This window comes from Pinus tabuliformis, chromosome 3_2 (genome assembly GCF_031772625.1).
Source record: "Pinus tabuliformis cultivar Carrire ecotype Pingquan chromosome 3_2, CPIR1, whole genome shotgun sequence".
Classification (NCBI taxonomy): domain Eukaryota; kingdom Viridiplantae; phylum Streptophyta; class Pinopsida; order Pinales; family Pinaceae; genus Pinus; species Pinus tabuliformis.
The window spans coordinates 1,200,266,924-1,200,290,614 of NC_142302.1; the positions used below are offsets into that span (position 1 = coordinate 1,200,266,924).

The 23,691-nt window shown below is 38.6% G+C and overlaps 1 protein-coding gene across 1 annotated transcript; it reads left to right on the forward strand.

Annotated features, from left to right (window-relative positions):
* The first annotated feature begins 263 nt into the window (after positions 1-263).
* Positions 264-6,867, forward strand: LOC149185052 (strigolactones hydrolase CXE15-like). Its single transcript, XM_089419040.1, has 2 exons — positions 264-667; positions 5,936-6,867. Exons 1-2 carry the CDS (start codon positions 503-505, stop codon positions 6,791-6,793), a joined length of 1,023 nt encoding a protein of 340 aa, XP_089275166.1. The 5' UTR covers positions 264-502; the 3' UTR covers positions 6,794-6,867.
* The last annotated feature ends 16,824 nt before the right edge of the window (positions 6,868-23,691 follow it).

Below are 23,691 nucleotides of genomic sequence, written 5' to 3' on the forward strand. Positions count from 1 at the left end.
CAACATAAAAAAAGTTATGGAGAAAGGTCTTCCTAGTTGTTTTCTTCTTTTCCTCTCCTCCCTCTTTATATAGCCTGTTCTAGTTTTCTTATAAGTTAGTTTTTTCCCTTGTGATCCCATAACCTTCTTTGACCATTTTTCCTTTGATCCCATAACCTTCTCTGACCATTTTTCCTTGATGGGATTGTCTTTTAATAGCAATTAAGTAATAAATGAAAATAATGACTTTAATAGGGATTATCTCCCCTGCCCTTCTCGTCAGAAAGAAATCTTCGATTTTCAGATTGTGAAAATTGGGAGGAGAAACGAGCAACACCCGTTGTAAGATTGGTGATGATGCAGAGAAATTATATAAAATTGGCCAGAAGTCTTAATCCGACTTTTAAATTGTAAATGGCCATTGAAGATCGCAATGAAATGGCCGAAAAATATTATAAAAGGGAGGGAAAGGGGAATTATTGTTGGCCACTGAAGTTGAGAAGTCTTTAGCGTTGAGAATTCCATGGCTTCAGCAGAGGTGCAGAACCTGAGTGGTATAGTCAAGGTGTATGCAGATGGCACAATTTTTCGTGTGAAGGATCCCCGGATGTTCGTCGAGGCTTCTCTGCAAGGAGAAGGTGGGGTTGCCAGTAAAGACGTTGTGTTGAACGAGAAGCTGGGATTGTGGGTTCGACTCTGTAAATGTGTTAGAAAACCTGCACAGATGAATCTAGCTAGTAAAGGTTGAACACACAGCTTTGCAGAGCAAAAACACTAAAAGAAAATCGAAAGAAGAAAAGAATGATGCATTCGAAAATATGTTACAATGCTCATGATATAGCATCACTGGGTGAAGATCCCAAGGTAATGCACTATAGTGGTGATCAATGAGAAGACTCAACACCTACAACAAGTTCCAGAGATAACTAGTCAGTTGCGGAGTTAAAGAAGGAGCAAATCAAGGAGTAAATCATGCAAAAGGAATCTTGCATGCAATCCCATGCTCTAACTAAGAGTCCGCATGTAAGTGTGTAGTAGTTCCAACATGCAAAAGGAATCTTACATGCAGTCACATGCTCTAACTAAGAGTCTGCATGTAGGTGTGTAGTAGTTCCAACACCCCCCCTGAACACCACTATGGGGAAAAATAGAAAATGGGCCCTGGCAACTAAGGCCAAAGGTCACCCAAAATATAGTGCAACTTGTACTAAAATTGAGGAAAGAAGGAAAACCTCGTGGGAAAAACCCCCCCTCAAAATACAATGTAATCAAAAGAAAAGAGGAAGAAAAATACAGTTGCTAAGCAATCGTGTCCTTCACTCCAAGACGATCACGCAAAGAGCGAAACTTCTGCTCAGTGAAGGTCTTGGTGAAGATGTCTGCAGTATGTTCTCCTGAAGGACAGAACTGCAAATCAATGACCCGATCATGTACTAAGTCTCTGATGTAGTGCATATGGATCTCTATGTGCTTCGTCCGTTGCCGCTGTATTGGATCCCTGCAAAATTTGAGAGTGCTCTGGTTGTCACACCAGATGACAATGGGCTGGTGGAATTGGACGCCCAACTCAGTGAGGAAGTGCTGTAGCCACAGAGCCTGAATGGTGATGTTGACTACTCCTCGATACTCAGCCTCAGCTGAAGAGAGAGCAATAGCAGCGTGCTTCTTGCTCGACCAACAGATAGGGCCAGATCCTAGACTGAGTGAATATCCGGAGGTGGACTTGCGATCAATGCTGTCTCCCGCCCAATCAGAATCTGTGAAGCCAAGGAGATTCAATGCAGTGCCTGCTGCATAGTGAATCCCGAAGGTGATGGTGCCCTGCACATATCGGAGGATGCGCTTGGCAGCATTCCAGTGTAGCTCATGCAGCTCCTGCATGTATCTGGAAACTGCCCCTACTGCATATGAGAGATCTGGTCTAGAGTGGGTGAGGTACAATAATCTCCCCACTAGCTGTCGGTAGAGAGTGCTGTCAACTAATGGAGTGTCACCTCCATCCTCAAGGCAGACCCCAGACAGAAAAGGAGTCGGTGCTGGCTTGCAGTCAGTCATGCGAAATCTCTCGAGGAGATCCCGTGCATACTTAGCCTGAGAGAGTTTGATGCCTATGGCATTCTGGCTGATCTCAAGACCAAGAAAGAAGTGTAATGGACCCATGTCCGTCATCAAGAACCTATCATGCAAGGCCCTCTTGACTATAGCAATGGCTGAAGCCGAGCTGCCAGTGATTAGGAGATCATCTACATACAAAACTAAGATAAGAAGAGAATCATGTGTCCTAAGCATGTAAACATTCGGATCAAACTTACATCTTTCAAAGTTTTGTGATAAGAGAAAAGAATCCATCTTCGCGTACCAAGCTCTCGAGGCCTGCTTAAGGCCGTAGAGAGATTTCTTTAGTCTGCAGACCAAAGATGAATCCTGAATGAAACCATGTGGCTGCTCCATGTAGATCTCCTCAGATAGGTCTCCATGAAGAAAGGCATTCTTTACATCCATCTGATGTACTTCCCACCGCTGGGCAGCCGCAATGGCAAGTGTAAGGTGTATGGAATCCATCTTTGCTACTAGAGCAAAGGTCTCATCATAGTCAATGCCATGCACTTGTTGGAAGCCTTTGGCTACTAGCCTTGCTTTCCGTCTGGTGATTTGCCCATCTGCAGCACTCTTGGTCCTGTAGACCCATTTGCATCGGACAAGTTTCCTTCCTGAAGGAAGGGGGACCAGATCCCAAGTCTGGTTCTCGAGGAGGGAATTATACTCCTCCTCCATGGCAGACTCCCAAGATGGATGCCCAGCAGCCTCAGCATAAGACTGTGGATCAGAAGACTGAACTAAATGACAATGCTAGGAGGGTGATGGTTCAGTGGTAGTGAGGACAAGTGGAGGCTCAATAAACTCTGAGCTAGTCCTCTACAGATCAGAATTATCCCCCACAAGACCATTTCTAGCAGCTGGTTGGTCTTGTGCATATATCTCACGTAAGCTCCTTGTTCTCTGATTTATGACAGGGGAATATGATTCACTGCTGGAAGCCTGATCTGGGCTTGGATGTGGATCATCATTTGCATGCACTAGATTTGTATCTGAAGACTCTATCTTTGCATCTGCATGCTCTTCCTCGGTATCTGCATGATCTGTATCTGCATCTGAGTGCACTGAGTCATCATCTCGGACATGAGGTAGATAAAAAGTGTCTGCATGTGGCGCTTGAGGTGCATGCAAGAGACTTTCCTCAAATTTGACACTTCGCTCAATGATGAGCTTGTCCGTAGAGGGAATCAGGAGTCGATATCCCTTCACACCATCAGGGTATCCAACAAAGATGCACTCAATGCTCTGTGGATCAAGAGCTTTCCTCTTTTCAGAGGGGATCCGGGCCCATGCTCGAGAGCCAAAAACACGGAGGTGAGTGACCTCTGGTTTAGTGCCGCTCCAAGCCTCAAAGGGGGTCTGATCCTTGACAGACCTATGAAGAGATTTGTTCTGGATGTAGTTAGCACAATTAAGTGCTTCGGCCCAAAGCTTATGAGGCAGTGACTTGGCATGCAACATGCAGGAAGCCATCTCTTTGAGAGATCGGTTCTTTCTCTCAGCAACTCCGTTCAGCTGCGGAGTGTATGGAACTGTATACTGCAACTGTATGTCGGACTGAAGGCAAAGGTTCCGAAGTGCTGTGTTAACATATTCCCCCCCATTGTCTATATGGAGGGCTTTGATCTTTCTCTTTGACTGTGTCTCAACTAGTGCTTTGAAATCTTCAAAGTGCTCAAAAACTTTAGATTTGTTCCTGAGAAGATACACCCAAGTATACCGTGAGAAATCATCAATAAATGTAAGAACATACCTTGCTTTGTTGATGGAAGGATGAGGAAAAGGCCCCATGAGATCACTATGGATCAGATCTAGAGGAGAGGATGCTCTGTGAGTCTTGCCGGTGTCAAACTTTTCTCTGGGATGTTTGCCAAGAACACACCCTTCACAAACTCCTTTGGAGAAACTGATATTTGGCAAGCCTTCCACCATCTCATTCTTGCTTAGCTGCTGCATATACCTGTAATTTAAGTGACCAAACCTCTCGTGCCAAAGCCTACTACTATCATCAGCATGTGTAAGCAATAAGGAGGATTCAGATTCAATAAATTCAGAAAATGTATACAGTCTGGCTCCATTGTTTACCTCACCAGTTGCAATTTTGGAATTGCTATGTAGATCATATATTTTCATTGCATCTGGAGTGAATTCCACTCTCTTTCCGGTGCCGGAATGAGTGATCTGATAAACTGAAAGCAGGTTTACCGAAAGTTTTGGAACATGAAGCACATCTTCAAAGCTTCCGTGTAAAAGTTCCACTCTACCTTTTTCGGTGACCTCAATAGGTGAGTCATCTCCCATGAGGATGGGAGGTCCTTTGCATGCATCCAAAGAGGAATAGACTTCCTTTATAGCAGCCATATGATGTGATGCACCAGAATCTATAATCCATGCATCAGGAGAAGAATTAATTGCAACTAAAGCATGAAAATTGTTACCTTTCCCGTGTGGCGGATCCTCAGTTTTCTTCTTGGCGCCCTGAGGGATGTGGTCCTCAAGGTTGTGCTTCTGAAGAATTTCTGCCATTTGGTCAATTTGTTTCTTCATGCAAGAGGATTCTGGATGGAATCCTCTTTGACAGTAGGTGCATCTATTTCCTTCTTCCCTTTCTCATTTCTCGAGCCAGAGGAATCATTGAAGGGCTTGGTGTACCCTTCCTTCTTTGGATGGGAATGTGATTTTCCTTTGTCTTTTTGCTGCTGATTTTTCTGTGATTTTTATTGTGGCTGCCATCATGCACAGCAAGTGCATGTGCTTTTGGAGGTTTGATTTTCCCCATGCCAATGAGTTTATCTTGCTCAAAAATAAGGGACTCCATAAATTCTTTGAGAGAAGGCATAGTGTAGGATTTACCTGTTGCGAGCCTTACTGAATGAAATGTAGACACAAAGACGGAGTATTCTGGTCCGAGCTTTGACATAATAGAGAGAACTTGGCGACTCTCCTCCTTGGATTTGTCAATTCCACAACCCTTGAGTTGCAGCAATAGATCATTATATTTGGTGAAGAAGTCTTGAATTCTGTCATAGTTCCGTGGATCCAATGATAGCAGCTCCACTTCGAGCAGATGTCCTTTCATCTCATCCTGTTTCCCGTAGAGCTCTTCAACCTTTTTCCAAATCTCATTGGGAGTAGTGTAGGGAGATAGATGAAACTGCAACTCTGGAGAGATGCACATGCATATGGATCCGTGGGCCTCATCCATACGGTTGAGGTACTTGGATTTCTCTATGGCTGAAGTGGGTTCCACTTCTGTAGCCATGGTAATCCTGTACAACCCTTTATGACGAAGGTATCGAGCCATTTGGTCCTTCCATTCATGATAGTTGTACGGTGTTAGGATCGATGCTTTGGGAAACTCCATTTTTTTGTCAATCTTCGATCTCCAAGCTGTAATACTTGCAAAATAAAGTACTGGTGCGCCTTTTATCTAGCAACCTGTGGGCTCTGATACCATGTAAATGTGTTAGAAAACCTGCACAGATGAATCTAGCTAGTAAAGGTTGAACACACAGCTTTGCAGAGCAAAAACACTAAAAGAAAATCGAAAGAAGAAAAGAATGATGCATTCGAAAATATGTTACAATGCTCATGATATAGCATCACTGGGTGAAGATCCCAAGGTAATGCACTATAGTGGTGATCAATGAGAAGACTCAACACCTACAACAAGTTCCGGAGATAACTAGTCAGTTGTGGAGTTAAAGAAGGAGCAAATCAAGGAGTAAATCATGCAAAAGGAATCTTGCATGCAATCCCATGCTCTAACTAAGAGTCCGCATGTAAGTGTGTAGTAGTTCCAACATGCAAAAGGAATCTTACATGCAGTCACATGCTCTAACTAAGAGTCTGCATGTAGGTGTGTAGTAGTTCCAACAGACTCTACTTGCCCTCTTCACAACAAACAGAAAACCGCCGCCTCCCTCTAATCGTCTATTTCCATGGCAGCGGCTTCTGTGTCGGCTCTCCTGCCCATCCAACTTTTCACACCTTCTTTCTCAAATTGTCGGCGACTGTAGGTGCGATCGTTGTCTCCGTGGCTTACCGGTTGGCTCCGGAGCACCACCTCCCCGCCGCCTACGACGACTGCATCACGGCACTCCAATGGGTGAGCTCACATGTGGGAGACGGAGCAGACTTGGAACACGACCCATGGCTCGACTCCCACGCCGACTTTTCCGCGGTGTATCTGATGGGAGACAATTCTGGTGCCAACATCGCACATCACGTTGTGACGCTGCGTGGCGGTGTGGAAGCGTGGAACCCCATTACATTGAGAGGATCGATACTGGTGCAGCCCTACTTCGGCACCGAGCAACGCACACGGTCGGAGAGCGAGTGCCCGCGTGACGCGCTTCTCAATCTGGAGTCGAATGACGCCTTTTGGCGGCTGTCTCTCCCGGTGGGCAATGACAGAGATCATCCATTCAACAACCCTTGGAGCCCCGGAGCACCAAAGCTGGAAGAGATGTCGTTGCCTCCCTTGCTGGTGGTCATCGGTGGCAGAGATATGCTGAGAGACCGCGGCCTTGATTATTGTGAGTCGTTGAAGCAGTGCGGTAAGAGCGTGGAGGTTATGGTGGCGGAGGAAGAAGAGCACGGTTTCTATGCTCTCAAACCGGACTGTCCCTCTTCTCAACGCCTCATAGAACGGATCTCCCATTTCATCTCCTCCTCTCGTTTAGAGTCCGCGATTCATATTAACCACGTTGCCTGATAAATCGAGACAAAAAATTTCTGTAATAAGACTTTTCAATAATAATATATGCTATTTCTCGATAAAACATGTAATAATCCCAAAATTAATAAAAGTATTTATTGAAGTAGTTAGGTTTTTTTGGTTTTCTTTTTCTTTTTCCTTCACTTTTTCTTTTCATCTGTTATTATGCTTTTGAAAGATGAATGCGTTGATTTCCGATAAACTTGTAAACACATGCATAATTTGTTTAAAATCCATAAAATAACACATTTGGAAAAAAAAATAAAAAAATTAACTGCATTTGGTAAAAAAATATAATTGATTTATAAAAAAATTAATTTCTACCTATTTTGTATATTGAATGATGTTTTTTTTTATCTATGGTGTAATTTGTTTAATTATTAATTAATTAAAATGAATAAATTTAGAAGTAAAATAATTTTTACTTTAGTATTTAATTAAAATATAATTTCTATCTAAACCAATTGCAATCTCGATCTATGAAAGCCATTGAATATGAACCCTAAAATAATATTAAACCCTATGAATATGAACCCTAAAATAAACATGGTTCACCCTAGTTGACCATGGTTGATTTTCATATAGAGACAATTCTTATGACAATGTGATGCTGGACCATGCTTGATCATGATTGATTTTTAAATCAAGAGAATCTTTGTCACAATGCGACATTGGACCATGGTTGATTCTCATATTGAGACAATATTTGTCACAATGCGACGTTGGACCATGCTTGAGCATAATTGAAATTATAAAACATTGTTGACCATGATTCACCATGGTTTAACATGATTGATATTAAAAACCTGAGATAATAATAATAAACCCTGTGGACTAATACTAAAATCACAAGGGATTATAAACCTAAGGGAATAATATTAACCCCTAGATTAATAAACCTATGGGATTGATATAGTAAACCCAAGGGATTGATATTATAAACACAAGGAAATAATAAGCACAATGGATTAATACTAAAACCCCAAGAGATTATGAACCCAAGTGAATAATATTAAATTGAAGGGACTAATATTATAAAGCCAAGGTATGTAAACCCTAAGATTAATATTATAAACATGGTTGACAATGGTTGACGTTTGAACATGGGTGGCCATGGTTGACCATGGATGACCATGTTTGATTTTATAAAACATGGTTGACCATGGTTCACCAAGTTTGACCATGATTGACATTGGTTGACCATGATTATCATATTGAGACAATCTTTGTCATAATGCAAGTTGGACCATGGTTGAGACAATGATTGAATTTGATATTGAGACAATCTTTGTCACAATGAGATGTAGGGATTTGAACACAAGGGAATAATATTAAGCCCAAGGGACTAATATTATAAACCCAAAGTATGTAAACTCTAAAATAAATATTATAAACTCTAAAATAAACATGGTTGACCATGGTTGATTTCCATACGGAGACAATCATTTTCACAATGCGATGTTGGACCATGATTGACCATGATTGATTTTCATATCGAGACAATATTTGGCACAATGCGACATTGGACCATGGTTGATTTTCATATTGAGACAATCTTTGTCACAATGCGACACTTGACCATGGTTGACCATGATTGATATTATAAACCCAAGGGATTAATATTATAAACCCAAGGGATTAATACTAAAACCCTTTGGATTATGATCCCAAGGGAATAATATTAAACCCAAGGGATTAAAATTATAAAGCCAAAGTATAGAAACCCTAAAACAAATAAACCCTAGGAATATGAACTCTTAGATTAATAAACATAAAGGATTGATATTATAAATGCAAAGGATAAAAATTATAAACCCAAGGTATATGAATCCTAAGATAAATATTATAAACCCTAAAATAAACATGGCTTACCGTAGTTGATTTTCATATTGAGACATTCGTTGTTAGAATGTGACGTTTGACCATGGTTAACCATTCTTGTCCATGCTTGATTTTCATATCAAGACAATCTTTGTCACAATGTGATGTTGGGCCATGGTTGATTTTCATACTGAGACAATCTTTGTCAAATGCGACATTTGACCATGGTTGGATATGATTGTCCATGATTGATATTATAAACCCAAGTGAATAATAAACCCAACGGATCGATATTGTAAACCCAAGGGATTAATACTAAACCCCAAAGGATTATGAACCCAAGAGAATAATATTAAACCGAAGGGACTAATATTATAAACCCTCGGTATCTAAACCCTAAGATTAATATTATAAACATGGTTGATCATGGTTGACTTTCATATTGAGACAATTCTTGTCACAATGTGATGTTAGACTATGGTTAAGCATGGTTGATTTTCATATCAAGACAATCTTTATGACGTTGGTCGACCATAATTAACTATAAATAACCATATTTAATTTTATAAAAAATAATTGAACATAAATAATTTGTCATTACTCATTATTAGAATATGAAGATTATTAAAATAATTGGTCTATAATCCTTATTATTAAAATGGGAAGATTATTGGGATGATTTGTCGTTATTCCCTGAGAATGAATGTAAGATCGCTACATCGCTACAGGAGTTTCGACCTCATTAGGGTGTGGAAGATTATTAGGATTATTTATTTCTATTTCTCAAGCATGCCGAATTTAATGAAGGATTTATTCAAGTAGATGGTTTTTTTTGTTTTGTTGTTTTCTTTCCGTTTTCTTTTTCTTCTCTTCTGTTAAAAATGCATGCGTTGATCTCTGATAAACATGGGAAGACGTTCATAATTTGTTTAAAATCCTTGGGTAAACTTTAATGGATCCCGTGTGAGTGCAATGTAAATTTTTGTTAAAAATGCATGCGTTGATCTCTGATAAACATGGGAAGACGTTCATAATTTGTTTAAAATCCTTGGGTAAACTTTAATGGATCCCGTGTGAGTGCAATGTAAATTTTTGTCGATTTGAGAAAATGCAGATTCATGCCATAACAAAGTCATGGACCCTGGTCCCTCACCGACAATTCAATATTTTTATATTTGTAGGTTATGACAATTCAATGTTTTTATCATTTGGCTTCTTCGCATAAGACAATGACAATTAAATATTTTTATATTTGCAAGTCATCGAAAATCGATATTTCATTTGGCTTCCTCGCTTTTGACAACATAGGGCACTCTGGTTTCAGACTCTAGTTTCATGGTTAGTTGATGTTAAATAACAAGTAACTTAGTAGGTAGGTTGCACGTCATTTTGTTTTGTTTGTTTGTATGGATTATAGGGAGATGTAAGAAATACAGAGAGCCTTTTAGTACGTATGAGGAGACGATTCCATGTAATTGGATTTTATTTTTTCAATAATATCAAGTGCATGAAAACGAGGATTATGGTATATTTTAGAATTTCATAATCATAAACACATTAAGATAATTTAAAAAACAATTTGATATATTATTGTTTGAGGTTGCAAGGAGTATATAGAAAGTTTTGGATCGTCCAATATTTAGATTGACAAATAAGATTTGAATTTCAAAAAATATATTTAATTAATCAGTATAGATGCATTTTAAATACAGATCTAACATGACTTGAGAGGGATCCAATTTCTTCAAGTGCAAAATTTTTTATGAAGCTATATTATTTAAATGTTTTGTATAGCTATTTAATTTTTTTATTTTTAAATTTTGTATTTTGGGTGACATGAACAAAATTACTTTGATGATGGACAAACAATATTACACATCATACTGGGTAGTAGAATGAGCCTCTCGGCTCAATAAAGAATAAGGAAAAATAGTTACTTTCTATTAAAAGAAAAGAAAGCCAATTAAATAAATGATTAATAAATATATGGGTAGTTGTAAAAATAATATAAAATTGAAATTTCATTAATAAAAAAATATTAAAAAATAAAAATTAAGAACTGAGTAGAGTTAAACTACTCTATAACGAGACTAGAAATAAAAATACTAGAATGGGATATAGACTATTATTACTTAGAAAATTTTATTTAAAATAACAATTCACTATAGGCCAAAAAGGAGGAAGAAGATAAAAAAGTCTTAGTGATAGAGGTGATGAATGCTATATTTCTATCATAGCCTTTTTGGGTTAACTCCCTCTTGTAAATATCTATGAATTATAGTTTTCAACTAAGTTGTGGAAATGCAAACACAATGAACTGGCGTAGAAAAAGGGACAAAAGTACAATAGCGTTAGGGAAGTGATTGCTTGGGAAATTGGGTAAACACGCATTTAATAGCAACCATGGCCTGATTGGTACGTCTTTAATGAAAATAATTAAATTAATCATTGGTTGAAGGAATCATATGCTCTTTCGAATGGAGGACAAGTCCATAGCCCTCTACCTTGTCTCATGGATTGTGCTTGGACAAGTCAACACACAAAGAAGGACAAAGCATTGAAGCATGCAAACAATGCTAGAAAAAGAGAGAAAGTGTGAGAGAAGGGGCAATGAGCATGACTAGTGTAACTCTGTGGAAAAACAAGGAAGAGAGAAGTATAGACAGCAAGCATGTTGGAAAAGTGTGGAAGTGAAGACAAGAGGAACCATAGGTTAGGGACTAAGCTTTGGGTGCACTTAGCAGAGCATGGAAACACTACTCAGGTGAAGGAGCATGGCTCTTTGGACTCCTAACTTTGGGTGGAGTACCTGTGTCCTTTGGATTTCTAGCTTGCAGAGGTGTCCTATATGATTTAATACTTGACTGTGGGCTTTCATATGTTTATAAGTGTGCTCTAGATTCCCGATTTAGGTTGGGGACGCTAGAGGGATCTTTATCGGGTTCAAGTGGGTGGAGATGGTGTAATCTTTGGACTCCTTGTGTCAGTGAACTATATGGTTTAGTTTCCCTTGAGCACTCCTCCTTAGGCATTGAAGCTAGCTCGGGGGTGGTTGGCTACAAGAAATGTTGCAATGCAATCAACCTAAGGTTGGAGGAGAGTTGAAGTCCCACTCTCAGCTGCCAACCATTGACTTCATAAGATAAGTGCCTACTTGTGTCATTGTGTATTAACGTAATGTAAATGTTTATTACTATTGTTATATAACTTGTGTTGTTGATGAGGAATGTGTATTCATATGTATTGATGGAATGATGCTTGTCCATTGCCATGATGAGAGAGATATCAAGAATCTTTGTTTAAGCAAAGTCTTTTGGTAGAAATCACATAGGAGATTTTTTTTCCCAACGCGTTTCAAACCAACAAGTGTGGTTCATCATCAGGACTAGATGATGAACCACATTTGTTGGTTCGAAACGCATTGGATAAAAAATTCTCTTATGTTATTTCTACCGAAAGACTTTGCTTAATTCATTATGGATCAAAGAAGCCTAAATACATAAATCTTTGTTTAACTAGTTAATTTCTTGTATTGAAATGATTTGTATTAAATGGGCCTAGGCTGTGGAATTGTTTAAAGGAATTGTGTGTCTTTATGCAGGACTGTAATAACATGGAAGAATTAATTTCCATTATAGCTAAGGAGAAACAACTCAATTCCATTTAAGTGTCAAAGGGTGCCCATATTGATTTTATAGCTCAAGAGAGATGGGAAAATGCATCTGAGCGTTAAAGGGAATTCCTATTGATGATATGGCTTAGGAGGGATAGCCCATATTTAGCTAGGTGTCAAAGGTATCTATGTTTGTGGATGGGTATATATATGTCATGTTGCAGGCCTTTGGAGGATTTTAACTCCACTTTGTGTTCCAGTAAGAAGGGCGGGGGCAAGAGATAGAGTATTTCCCATCAATAGGAAGATATATATATATATATATATATGTCATGTATATATATATATATATATATATATATATATATATATATATATATATATATATATATATATATATATATATAATATATATATATATATATATATATAGATATATATATATATATATATATATATATATATATATATATATATATATACATGACATGTATATATATATATATATATATGTGTGTGTGTGTGTGTGTGTGTGTGTGTGTGTGTGTGTGTGTCATGTTGTGGCCCTTTGGAGGATTTTAACTCCACTTTGTGTTCCAGTAAGAAGGACAAGGGAGGGAGATAGAGTATTTCCCATCAGTGGGAAGGGATCGCGGGCCCTTGGGAAAGTTGACTCCTTATAAGGCATTGAAAGGGGGTTGGGGGAGATTACGTGGAGGCTTGAAGGCTTGGCTCTATAGTTAATGCAAAAAAATGTTATAACTAAGAAGTGTTTCTTTCCACAGAAATCTAAGACCCCGAGGGACCCAGGCCTGTGGCTAAGGTGGCAGAGTGATGTCATCCTGAGATGACACCAACACGATGCCATCTCAAACATCAAGACCTTGAGGGATAAGAGAGGAGTGTCATAAGAGGAGGAGGCTAAGGGATGCAAAGTCTCTTGATACTTGATAGAAATATCCACATCGTGGACCTCAAGCCTTAGGGGTTCCTCATTGTGTTAGCATTTATGGGGGGAAAGGCTGAGGTTAATGAGGTTAGGAAATGAGAACAATTCCCAGCAGAGGACGGTAAAAGTTTTTGTCCTTACATAGGGGTTTGGCACGAGATTCAAAGTTGTGCTTCCAAGAATCTTAAAAACCCTTATAATGTCATTTGGTTGCAAAACTTAGGTTAAGACCTGGTTCGGTGGGGCCAAAGTAATGGGGTGATGTGGAAAGTGAAATGAGGACAAAGAAAATGATTGAGTTTCATGATGTGGACCTACTAGGTGAGGTTACATTTCCAAGTGGAAACCATGTGGGAGCCACGTGGTAGTACCTTGCTAACATGGCAGGGTTGTGAAGGGGTCAATATTTAAATGACTGTAATTTTTGATATAGGAATCAATTTTCAATAAAATTTATATTGTCAACGAGCTCTCAATGAGCTAGTTGCAATGGTGGTATTAGTTTCTAGTTTTGAGAGAGATGGAAAATGAGGAATTTTGTAATCCCATTTCCATGACAGGTTTAAAGAGGTTGGGTTAGATGAAAGTAAAACTTCCATCCAACTTGGGTTATCCAAGGGGGGTTGGGAAGGAGTGTTACAGAGTGGTATTAGAGTAGAATATTCAACATTGGACCTCTGGAGACAAAGTTGGGACTTTGATATAGTGTAATAATGTGCAGAGCTCTATTGTAGAGTGTAGTATCTAAATGTGAATATTGTTGTGTGTTTCTTAAATAACATTTGAATTGTTGATTTCATGTTGTTTGAAATTTTTTTTCTAGCATTTTAAGTTATTTTTACATATGCACTAACTTGGAACTTGATGTTTAGATAGCCTCACAGACATGTACTCATGGTGGGATTACCAAGATGATAATGAATATGTTATTAATATTATTTATTGGCTAATAGTCAGGTGCGTGTGACAAGACATAAGAGGGCATCAAGGAACAATAAAATATCAAAAGGAATGAGTAGCAGAATTGTTATAGCATCATTCAACACTCATGTAGACTTGATGCACTTTTATGGCCCTGGGTAGTCCCTTTCCTTATGAAAAGTTGACTTTATATTAAAAAACAATATCTTAATTTCCATACGTGACTCTGCCCATACTAAATCACATACATACGTGGGCACCATAACATTATACCCATGTACACCTTTTAGAATATAAAAAAATAAAATAAAATGCTATTTTTCGGGCGGGGTTTACAGGTTTTACTAAGAGCCCACCTACATGAGCCCATGGCCTAACTGAAATAAAAAATTTGAGGTGCTATATATATATTGCTTGGGTAGGCCTAATACATACAAGAAGAAGGATATCGACATTATACTCGATTTCTCCCATATCAAGTATGCTTTGCATGTGCCTCCCACACTCCCAATCTCTAGGAAACCTTGGTTTCCTTTGCATAGATGCTCAAAATACTTATATACCATCTACTTTCACCTATTAGAGAGGTTTTCTTCATGGCTCGGGTTGGACAGATTTCGAGGAAGGTTTCGTCGGTGCCTTTACTTAGATTAGGTTGTATCTTTCCTATACTTACTATTGTTAATCAATAAAGAAGCTCATGTCTTCGTTCCTAATATATGTTTTAATCTTATGAATTATGGTTTATATGTTTATATATGATGATCTAACACATTACTACGTATACACATTGAATTATCTATTATGTATATGCTTTTGTGATTGATTTACAGGTTTGCACATCTTGGAGGAAGCAAAGGGTTTGGACCTGATGGGAACATCTTCAAACGTAGGACCTTAAGGTATGTTTCCAAATCTATGTTTGGTAATTCATATGTTTGGCATGCTTGTATGAGTGTTTTTTTTTATTATCTTATCCTTCTCTATTGAGGCTTTCAACCCTTGCCTTAGGGAACGTTTTCGCCAACAAGAATGGTGCAGTATAGCACTGATAGATCTCAACATGGAAATGAAGAGGAAGAATCAGTCAATAAGAGAGAAGAGGTAGGTTCTCTTGATTGGTTGTATACATTGAGAAGCCTAAGGGTTGAACTAAAAAGTTATAAGGTTGAAAATAGGAAGCTTGTCAAGGCCCAAGAAAGGCAGGAAAAAATGAATGCATTCATACAACAAAGCCTATTAGACCTACAAAGACAAATGCAACATGAATTAAGAGCTAGTTATAAGTTTAAGAAAAGTTCATCAGGCTTGCACAACCATAGTTGAAGATTGATGGAGCGGAGGGAAATAGATCTAGGAAGAGGCACAAGCATCTAAGTGAGGATACAGTAAGAGGAGGTACTTCATTGAGTACTCCAGAAAGGAGGACAAACATCTGTGGGCATTAGTTTAATGTTAATACTAGAAGACACCATCACCAAAGAAGGAAATAAAAGGACCACATGTCAAAAGAGTTTAAGAAGGAAAAGCCTCCTACATTTGATGGTGAGGTAAAGAAAGTAGAGGATGTGGATCCATGGCTACTTGGGATGAAGAATTTTTTTAGAGTTCATAATCACTCTAAGAACATGAAAGAAAAAGTAGCCACCTTTAGCCTAAAAGGTAAGTTGATCTTTGGTGGGAAGACTTAAAGAATGTAAATATTATCAGCGAGGAAGAATTGTCTTGGAAGGAATTTGAGAAATACTTCAAGGAAAAGTATCTACTTGATAGGTGCTATGATAGAAAGGCCAAGAAATTTTATGAGCTTAAGTTAGGGCAACATTCAGATGAGGAACATACAACAATATTTTTATAGCTATTAAGGTATGTTCCCTACCTTTAGGATGACAAGGCGAATAATAAGAGGTATATCTGCGCATTACCACAGACATTCAAGGAGAGGATAGACTTTATTGAGCCATAAACTCTTGACGATGCTATTTGAAAAATGAAGTACTTATACGAGTAATCTAAACACAGGTTATAATATACGACTTAGTGGAAAGAAAAAGGAAACATCAAATTCAAAGCAAAGAGGTAGGGAGTTGTAGGATCGTGGCCTAGAGAAAGCATTAGAGAAATTTTGAGGTCTAAAATGGGTCTAAAAACAAAAATGGAGCTCTTTTAAAGTGGTTGGGGCTGGCCAATCCTAAATACCTTTTATCTTGGATGGGTCCACATGCACACCCTGCCCATCAATGATAAACCCCAGATATTGAACCTGGGTCATACCAAAAGTGCATTTATTCAGATTGACACACAATTTATGTCATCGTAGGGTTTGGAGGACCTGTCGAATATTGTGGAGATACTCTTCCCAACACTAGTGCATTAGTGCACATTGGTGTGCTATTCATTTTCTGCAGTTTTGTTTGATTTGGTTTTCCCCACCTGGTCCAAGCAGGAGAAATAAACCTGCACCAGTGCACGTTGGTGTGCTATTCACTTTCTACAGTTCTGTTTGATTTGGTTTTCCCGCCTGGTCCAAGCAGGAGAAATGAACCTACACCAGTGCACGTTGGTGTGATGCAGCAAGCCTTTTTAGTTTACTTCCAGTAGTTTTCTTGCTTTCATTAATGCTTCATGACAGGATAAATTATAAGGATTGTTTCTTTATTTCTGCACTCTGTTAAAATTAGAAACATTCATTTTTATGTGTGCAATTTGATTTCATAACACTTGCAGTAGTTAAGCTCTTATTTCAAGAATTAAATACTAAGTGTAAGAAGCTCTGATCTGGTGCAAGAACTAGTTTCTTGTCATGGGATCTAAGTGCTCTGAACTTGAGAAAGTTCAAGCCCTTGCACGAAGAAAAATGCTTTTAGTACAGAAACCATTTATACCCTATGCATAAATCTTTTTCCTACATTAGTGCAATTAGACAGCACTAGTGCAAGATAGATTAGTGTGAGAAGGAAATCTCTACATAAGCAGGTTTGAAGGGCCCATCTGATGAGACTACTAAAGTGTTTATGCTAAAGAAAAACACACACTCAGTAGTTAATCAATAGTTAGCTAGAGTGATTTCTCCTTTATTTCTAAATCTCTTTTGCAAATGCATTTTTCCTTGATCCAGTCTTAGATTATTTTGATGGTTCAAGTTGTCTTTTTCTCTCTTTAGTTTGATTCTGCAATCTTTCCTTTAAAGAAAGTAGGGATTGACATTAGAAATATTCATACCATCTCTAGCATTGCCTGTGCTTTGTCTCTAAGTTTATGAATCCCCCAGGTTGACAATTTAAGTGTTGAGGAGTTTGCTTAAGTGCAATTCTTGCACCCAACAAACATCTTCATATTAAATAAATGCTTCATAAGAAATACCTTATTTGAGGCCGAGGGTTTTTCATATAGTTTGGCCAATGTCGACATCAAACCCTCTGTTGTCGTTTCCTTTGAAATATTAAACGCTACTGATGCCACTAAGCACAACCATATTGTTCCAAGTGCCTTTCCATCGAGAATATCCCATTCTGTGTCTGTCATACTCATCGGATTCTTTGCCTTTCTGCTCAATGGTTGGTACAGATCTCTCTGATACAGATAATCTTCCATATGCATCTTCCATAGCTGGTAGTTTTGGCCGTTGAATTTTTCGACCCTAAACCTACCATCATTCGCCATTGGTCCCACTTGAACCAGGAACCCTTCTCTCCTGCAAGTTTATTAGCTAAAGAGACCTTCAACTCTGATACCATTTATTAGAAAATTATACATTATAGAGCAATGGAACACATAAAATATTGCAGAAATATAAACACAGAAAACACATAAAACACATAAAACAAGAGAGGCATAGATATACGTGGTTCACCCAGTTTGGGCTACATCCATGAAGAAATAGCCAGTCCTTCGTTTTATATTATCCAACAAACTGAAGAGATACAACCTATAGCAGATCCACTGTAATTCCCTCTTCTCTCTCAATCTCCTCTCTCTTCCTGACTCAAAATACAGATCTATTTATACGCAATACAATTCCCTCATATATAGCAAGGGGTTGCCTTCTAGGGCAAAAAACCCTAAGTTAAACATAACTTCTACCATCAGATCTTCGTCCAATGCGGTGATACCTTTGAATACAAAAGATAATCAGGCTCCACACCCAACGATTTTCTTGCAGGCCACAAGAATGGCCATCTTAGAGAATTTGTCAACGACCACGAAAGCGTAGTCATTTCCATGCTTAGTAGTAGGAAGGCCCGACATGTAATCCATGGAGATGGATTCCCAAGGATGAATAGGAGTAGGCATAGGAGTATATAGGCCTTGCTTCTTGATGATTGGTTTGGAAATGACACAGGCAGTGCAGGATCTAATGTACTTCCTAACATATTGTTGAAGGTTCGACCAATAAAAATACTTTTGCAGCACTGCCATTATTTTCTCTACTCTGAAATGTCTAGCGACCCGACTATAGTGTGCCTCCCAAATCATTTTGGCACGCTTGCTTGAAGGAAGATAGAGGTGTCCTAGGTGACATAAGAGTGCACCCTGGAGGTGAAAATCAAGAACTTGCTTGCCTTCCAGGAGCATCTGGTATGTGTTACCAAATTCTGGATCCGTCTTGTAAAGATGCAACCACTCTGAAGTATCGTTTCCAGAAGAGTTGAGCACAATGGTCAGCGCCATGACCAGCAGTCTGAACCATTATTGGTGTTTTCATTCTTGTACTTAATGTTAAAATGGAATTGTTTCAGGTATGTGGATAATTTCTAATATTGATCATTTTGAAACTTTTCTTGTGTCTATATCAACTGCAAGGGCCAGTGGTCTATGTGGTTAATCGTTTCCTTCCCCAAAATGTAATGCTTCAATTTTTGCTAGGTCTGCACAATGGAATACATCTCTTTATCATAGGTGAGATACTTTCGGACTGTATCTAAAAATGTCCCACTGTGATATTTCAATGGATGCCCCTGTTGAGTAAGAACTGCACCAATAGCATAGTCAGAGGCATCCGTCTCAATCTCAAATGGTTGCTGCAAGTCTTGTAATGTGAGCACTGGTGCAGAGTAGAGACTATCCTTCAACTCAACAAACACCTTTTGTTGGGATTCAGACCAAAATAATTTATCTTTCGCTCCACCCTTGGTGACTTGACTCAAAGGCCAAGTGATATGAGAGAACCCCAACATGAACCTACAATAGAAATTGGCAAGACCCAGAAAGTTGTGGAGCTCTGTTAAAGTGGTTGAGGATGGCCAATCTTAGGTCCACATGCACACCCCTCTCATCAATGATGTACCCTAGATATTAAACCTGGGTCATACCAAAAGTGAATTTCTTCAGATTGGCTCACAATTTGTGTTGTTGTAAGGTTTGGAGGACCTGTCGAATATGGTGGAGGTGCTCTTCCCAACACTGGCAGAAGATCTGGATGTCATCCAAATATACTACCACAAATGAGCTGGTGAATGGTTGTAATATGTCGTCCATCAACCTCATGATGGTTGTGGGGGCATTCGTCAACCTAAAAGGCATGACCAACCATTCCGAAAGGCCCTCCTTCGATTTGAAAGCAATATTCCACACATCAGAGGGTTCGATTAGTACCTGGTGATAACTGAACTTCAAGTCAATCTTGTTGAAATATTTGTCCCCCTTGAGCTGGTCTAGAAGGTCATCAATATGTGGGATTGGATACATATTCTGGGCAGTGATATTATTCAGTGCCTAATAGTCAATACAGAGTCTCCAGGTCTCGTCCTTCTTCTGTACCAACACGATCGAGCTCCCACAAGGTGATGAAATCGACCCAATGTTCCCTTTCTGCAACAACTCCTGAATCTTCCTCTTGATTTCATCATTCTCCAGAACAAAGTGTAGATAGACTGACCTATTGGGTAGTAGCATGCCCGGGGTCAGATCGATGGGGTGCTTGACATGACCATGTAGGGGTACCCCTGTGGTTGATATGAAGATATCGTTGTACTCTTCCATGACCTTGTCTATCTGTTGCTTCCGTACAGAGGAGCCCTATCTAGAGGCCATAGATGTGGCCAAAAACTTCTTCTTTCCCTCAGGGCAAATCATAAGGAAGACAAATTTCTCAGTTTGGGAAATGATATTATTGCTTTGCTTCGCAGATATCAAAGAGATGGTAGTAGGTGGTGCTACCTTCGGTATCTTGTATAACTTATTTATCAAAGAAATAATAATAGTGTGAGACCTAGACTCATACACATCATGACGCTTCCACAAGTATGGTTGGCCTAATAATAATCACAAACTTCAAAATGAGAAATGGCACACAATAACTTATCTGTGAAGGGCTTGTTGTTGTAGGGAAGGTGACACTGTTGGTTGATGTAGATATCTCATTCTTGGTGAAGCCACCCAATGGTGTATGAGTATGGGTGTGGTGTGTTTAGTAGGCCCAACCGCTTCACGACCTCTGTTGAGATGAGGTTCTTTTGGCTTTTGCTATCAACAATGAACTGTAGCGGGGAACCCTTCACCTAGATCTTTGAGTGGAAGAGTCGCTCCCCCTCCTTAGGATTTTCAGGCTCAATATTTTCAAGCTTGGTGGTGGAAACGGTGGCACTGGGCTCCACATCAATAATATGCTTCCCTTTGTCATTCCCCTTGTCAGGTTTTGACTCAAATTCGGAACATGCATCTGGTTTAGAAGCTTTCAGATCAAACACCAATGGCTGCCTGGCTCAACACTCACTGTGCTGTGAGTGGGGCTCTTATGAAACTCACACCATTTCCCTATGTCCTTCTTTGTCTTCGTGGTGTTGTTCTTTTCTTGTAGCTTTGACGGATTGTCTTGGGTCGCCTCGCCTTTGATTTATCCTTTGTTCTATGCCTTTCCCTTGCTTTGGATTCATAGATTCAAAGTCTTAGCTTTTCTGTTGAATTTTCTACTTGATCATGACATAGTATCTATAAGCAGCGTCAACCGAGGAAATGTCCAGGAACTCCATGTCATCCTAGATGTATTTGTGTAGACAATCGCAGTACTAGAGTACCAAATTTCACTTAGAATCCTTGATACCCAACTTCATGCGAAGGGTATGAAAAATATTTGTGAACTCTGACACATATTGATCCCTTCCCTACCACAGTGTGGTCCACTTTATGTATTTATCTTCATAGCTCTCGACATGGTAATATTGTTCCTTGATGGTGTCTCGGAAATAATTCCAAGTGGGTGCGGCTGAAAACAGTGAGCATTCCCTCTCATCCTTTTTTTCAAAGCAGGTCTCCCACCAGTCCTTGACATGGGGGGCAACTTTGAGGAGTGAAAAAGCAATATTTTCCTTATTGGAAAAGTCATGAACCGAAAAATATCCTTCCAACAGATTTAACCATCTATCTACGGTGTCTGCATCTATCTATCCTTTAAATATGGGAATGTCAAAGTTGACTTGTACCTTAAAGGGAGTGGCACCTCCAAAGTGGTTTTTGGATGAAGAAGTGTCGCCTATGGGTAGCTTCCAAAGGATCTGGGCCAAGTTATCAATCATCACGTTCCTCTGTTGCTTAAGGGCTTCTTTGAGCAATATTTTGAAAGGATCTCCTACTCCCTCATTTTTCATTTCTTATGCCATGGGAGGCTTTCAGGGTTTGCGAGGCTGGTCTTGCAAAGGTTTAACCAATTCGAGCCCTAACTCCTTATACCCTGACCTCATTGGGGACATGCAAAGAAAAACAAACAAAGAGAATACCGCTTTGATACCATTGATTTGGACTCATACAAGAACGAAATAGAATAACGATACAAACATAAACAACGAGATGTAGTAGAAATAAAACTTCATTTCATTAATATCAAAGAATTGAAATATGCTTACTTATAGAATGGAAATAAACTAGCTTGGGCAATGGTAGCTTATCTTTGAGAAGAGATGTGGTGGCTACATCCTTCTGAACTATGTTACAATGAGGCTCGGTGGCCTTCTTATCATTGAGAAACAATGAGAAACCCTAAAAATCTAAAAACCTAACCCTAGAAGATGAAGCACCAAAAGCTTGTGGGCCCAGTTGGGGTAAGTTGGAACATCAACTTCCCGGGAATACCTCGTTTTGGAGATCTCAAAGAGGAGGCCAAAAATAAATTAGTGAACCGATACAACACTTTTTTAGTGTCTTTGTTTTCCCTAAAAACATCTTTTAGTCCATCAAAACTACTCCAGAAGTTTAGGACCCGAAAATCTACCAAAAATAGTAAGTTGTGCAACAATTAAGGAAATTGAAAAGAAACAATGATGGGGGTGCAAGTGGAATAGGCTGGTGGCCACCAATGTCCACCTCAATCAAAGGAGCATTGGATAACTTTTATATCACTAAGGACTAAATAATTTCCCAACATATTTATGTATTGAGGTTAGGTTAGTATTATCCATTCGGTAAATATGTTTACCCCGTAAAAATTTTATGTTTGGGTAAATTGAAGCTTGAGAGATGTTATAAGTGGTATCGAAGCTGAATTTTTCAACAACGTGGCCTGTTTAAGGGAAAATAATTGCAAAAGGTGTTATGTTTCACAGAAGGAAGAATTGATAATATGGCAGGACTAGGATTCTTCTCCCCCACTTAAATCAAGATTCGAGAATAACGATATAGTTGAGTGAAGAACTTTGGTCCATACTCGTTATGTTGCTTTAAATATAAGCCAAAAACTACTGGAAATGAATAATAAACCAAGTAAATTTTTATGTTATGAGCCAAAATAATGAAGTCAAAATATTGTTATGATAACACTGAAGTAATTCCACTACGTGAGTTAGGTTATTAAAATATCAATCAATTTACTATTGAAGTCCCCCTTACCTACAAGAATTGATATCTTGAGTACTTATGAGAATAAACCATTGTTTGGAATATTTATTTAATAACCCATGATAAGTAAGCAAATCATATTATCTCACTATTGAATAATGAAAGGGAGGTGGGCGTGTTGCATGTGAAAGCACTATGAAAAGTTTATTAGTATAATGATTTCCTATTAATAGTTGCAAAAAACCTCTCGTTAAACTACAAAACATATGATTGACATGTAATTTATAAGACTATAACCATAAAGATGTTTAAATCAAGAATTTGTATGGATTGTTAAGAAGGGGGAAATTACAAATGGGTAAAGATTTTATTAATAAGTAATACTTAATTATTAGATACAGTTGGGAAGACATGAAGGGTATAAATTACCTATTCACACATATATTGAATGAGTGACTAAAATCCTAGTTGAGGTAGTACTTGGTAGTAAATGTAAATTAAAAAAAAAAAATCTCGCATGGGAGTAATCTTACTTGCAAATGGGAAGTAAGTAGGATAAGGGAAGAAGACTGGAGCAACATTGTGGAGTACTCTGAATAAGAAGTGCATTAGAAGACATTGGGAAAACTATTATAAATAACATGAAATTATGGTGTATTGGGTAAAGAGGAAGTTGTCTAGATATACTTAATGATAATCTTATCAAAGATTGAATATAGATATAGAAAACTTATGATTACAAAATGTATGAGTTAATTGAAATTATCCTGAGTGATTAGTGAGGATGGTTGGAATACTTTTTACCAAATTAACATTTAACAA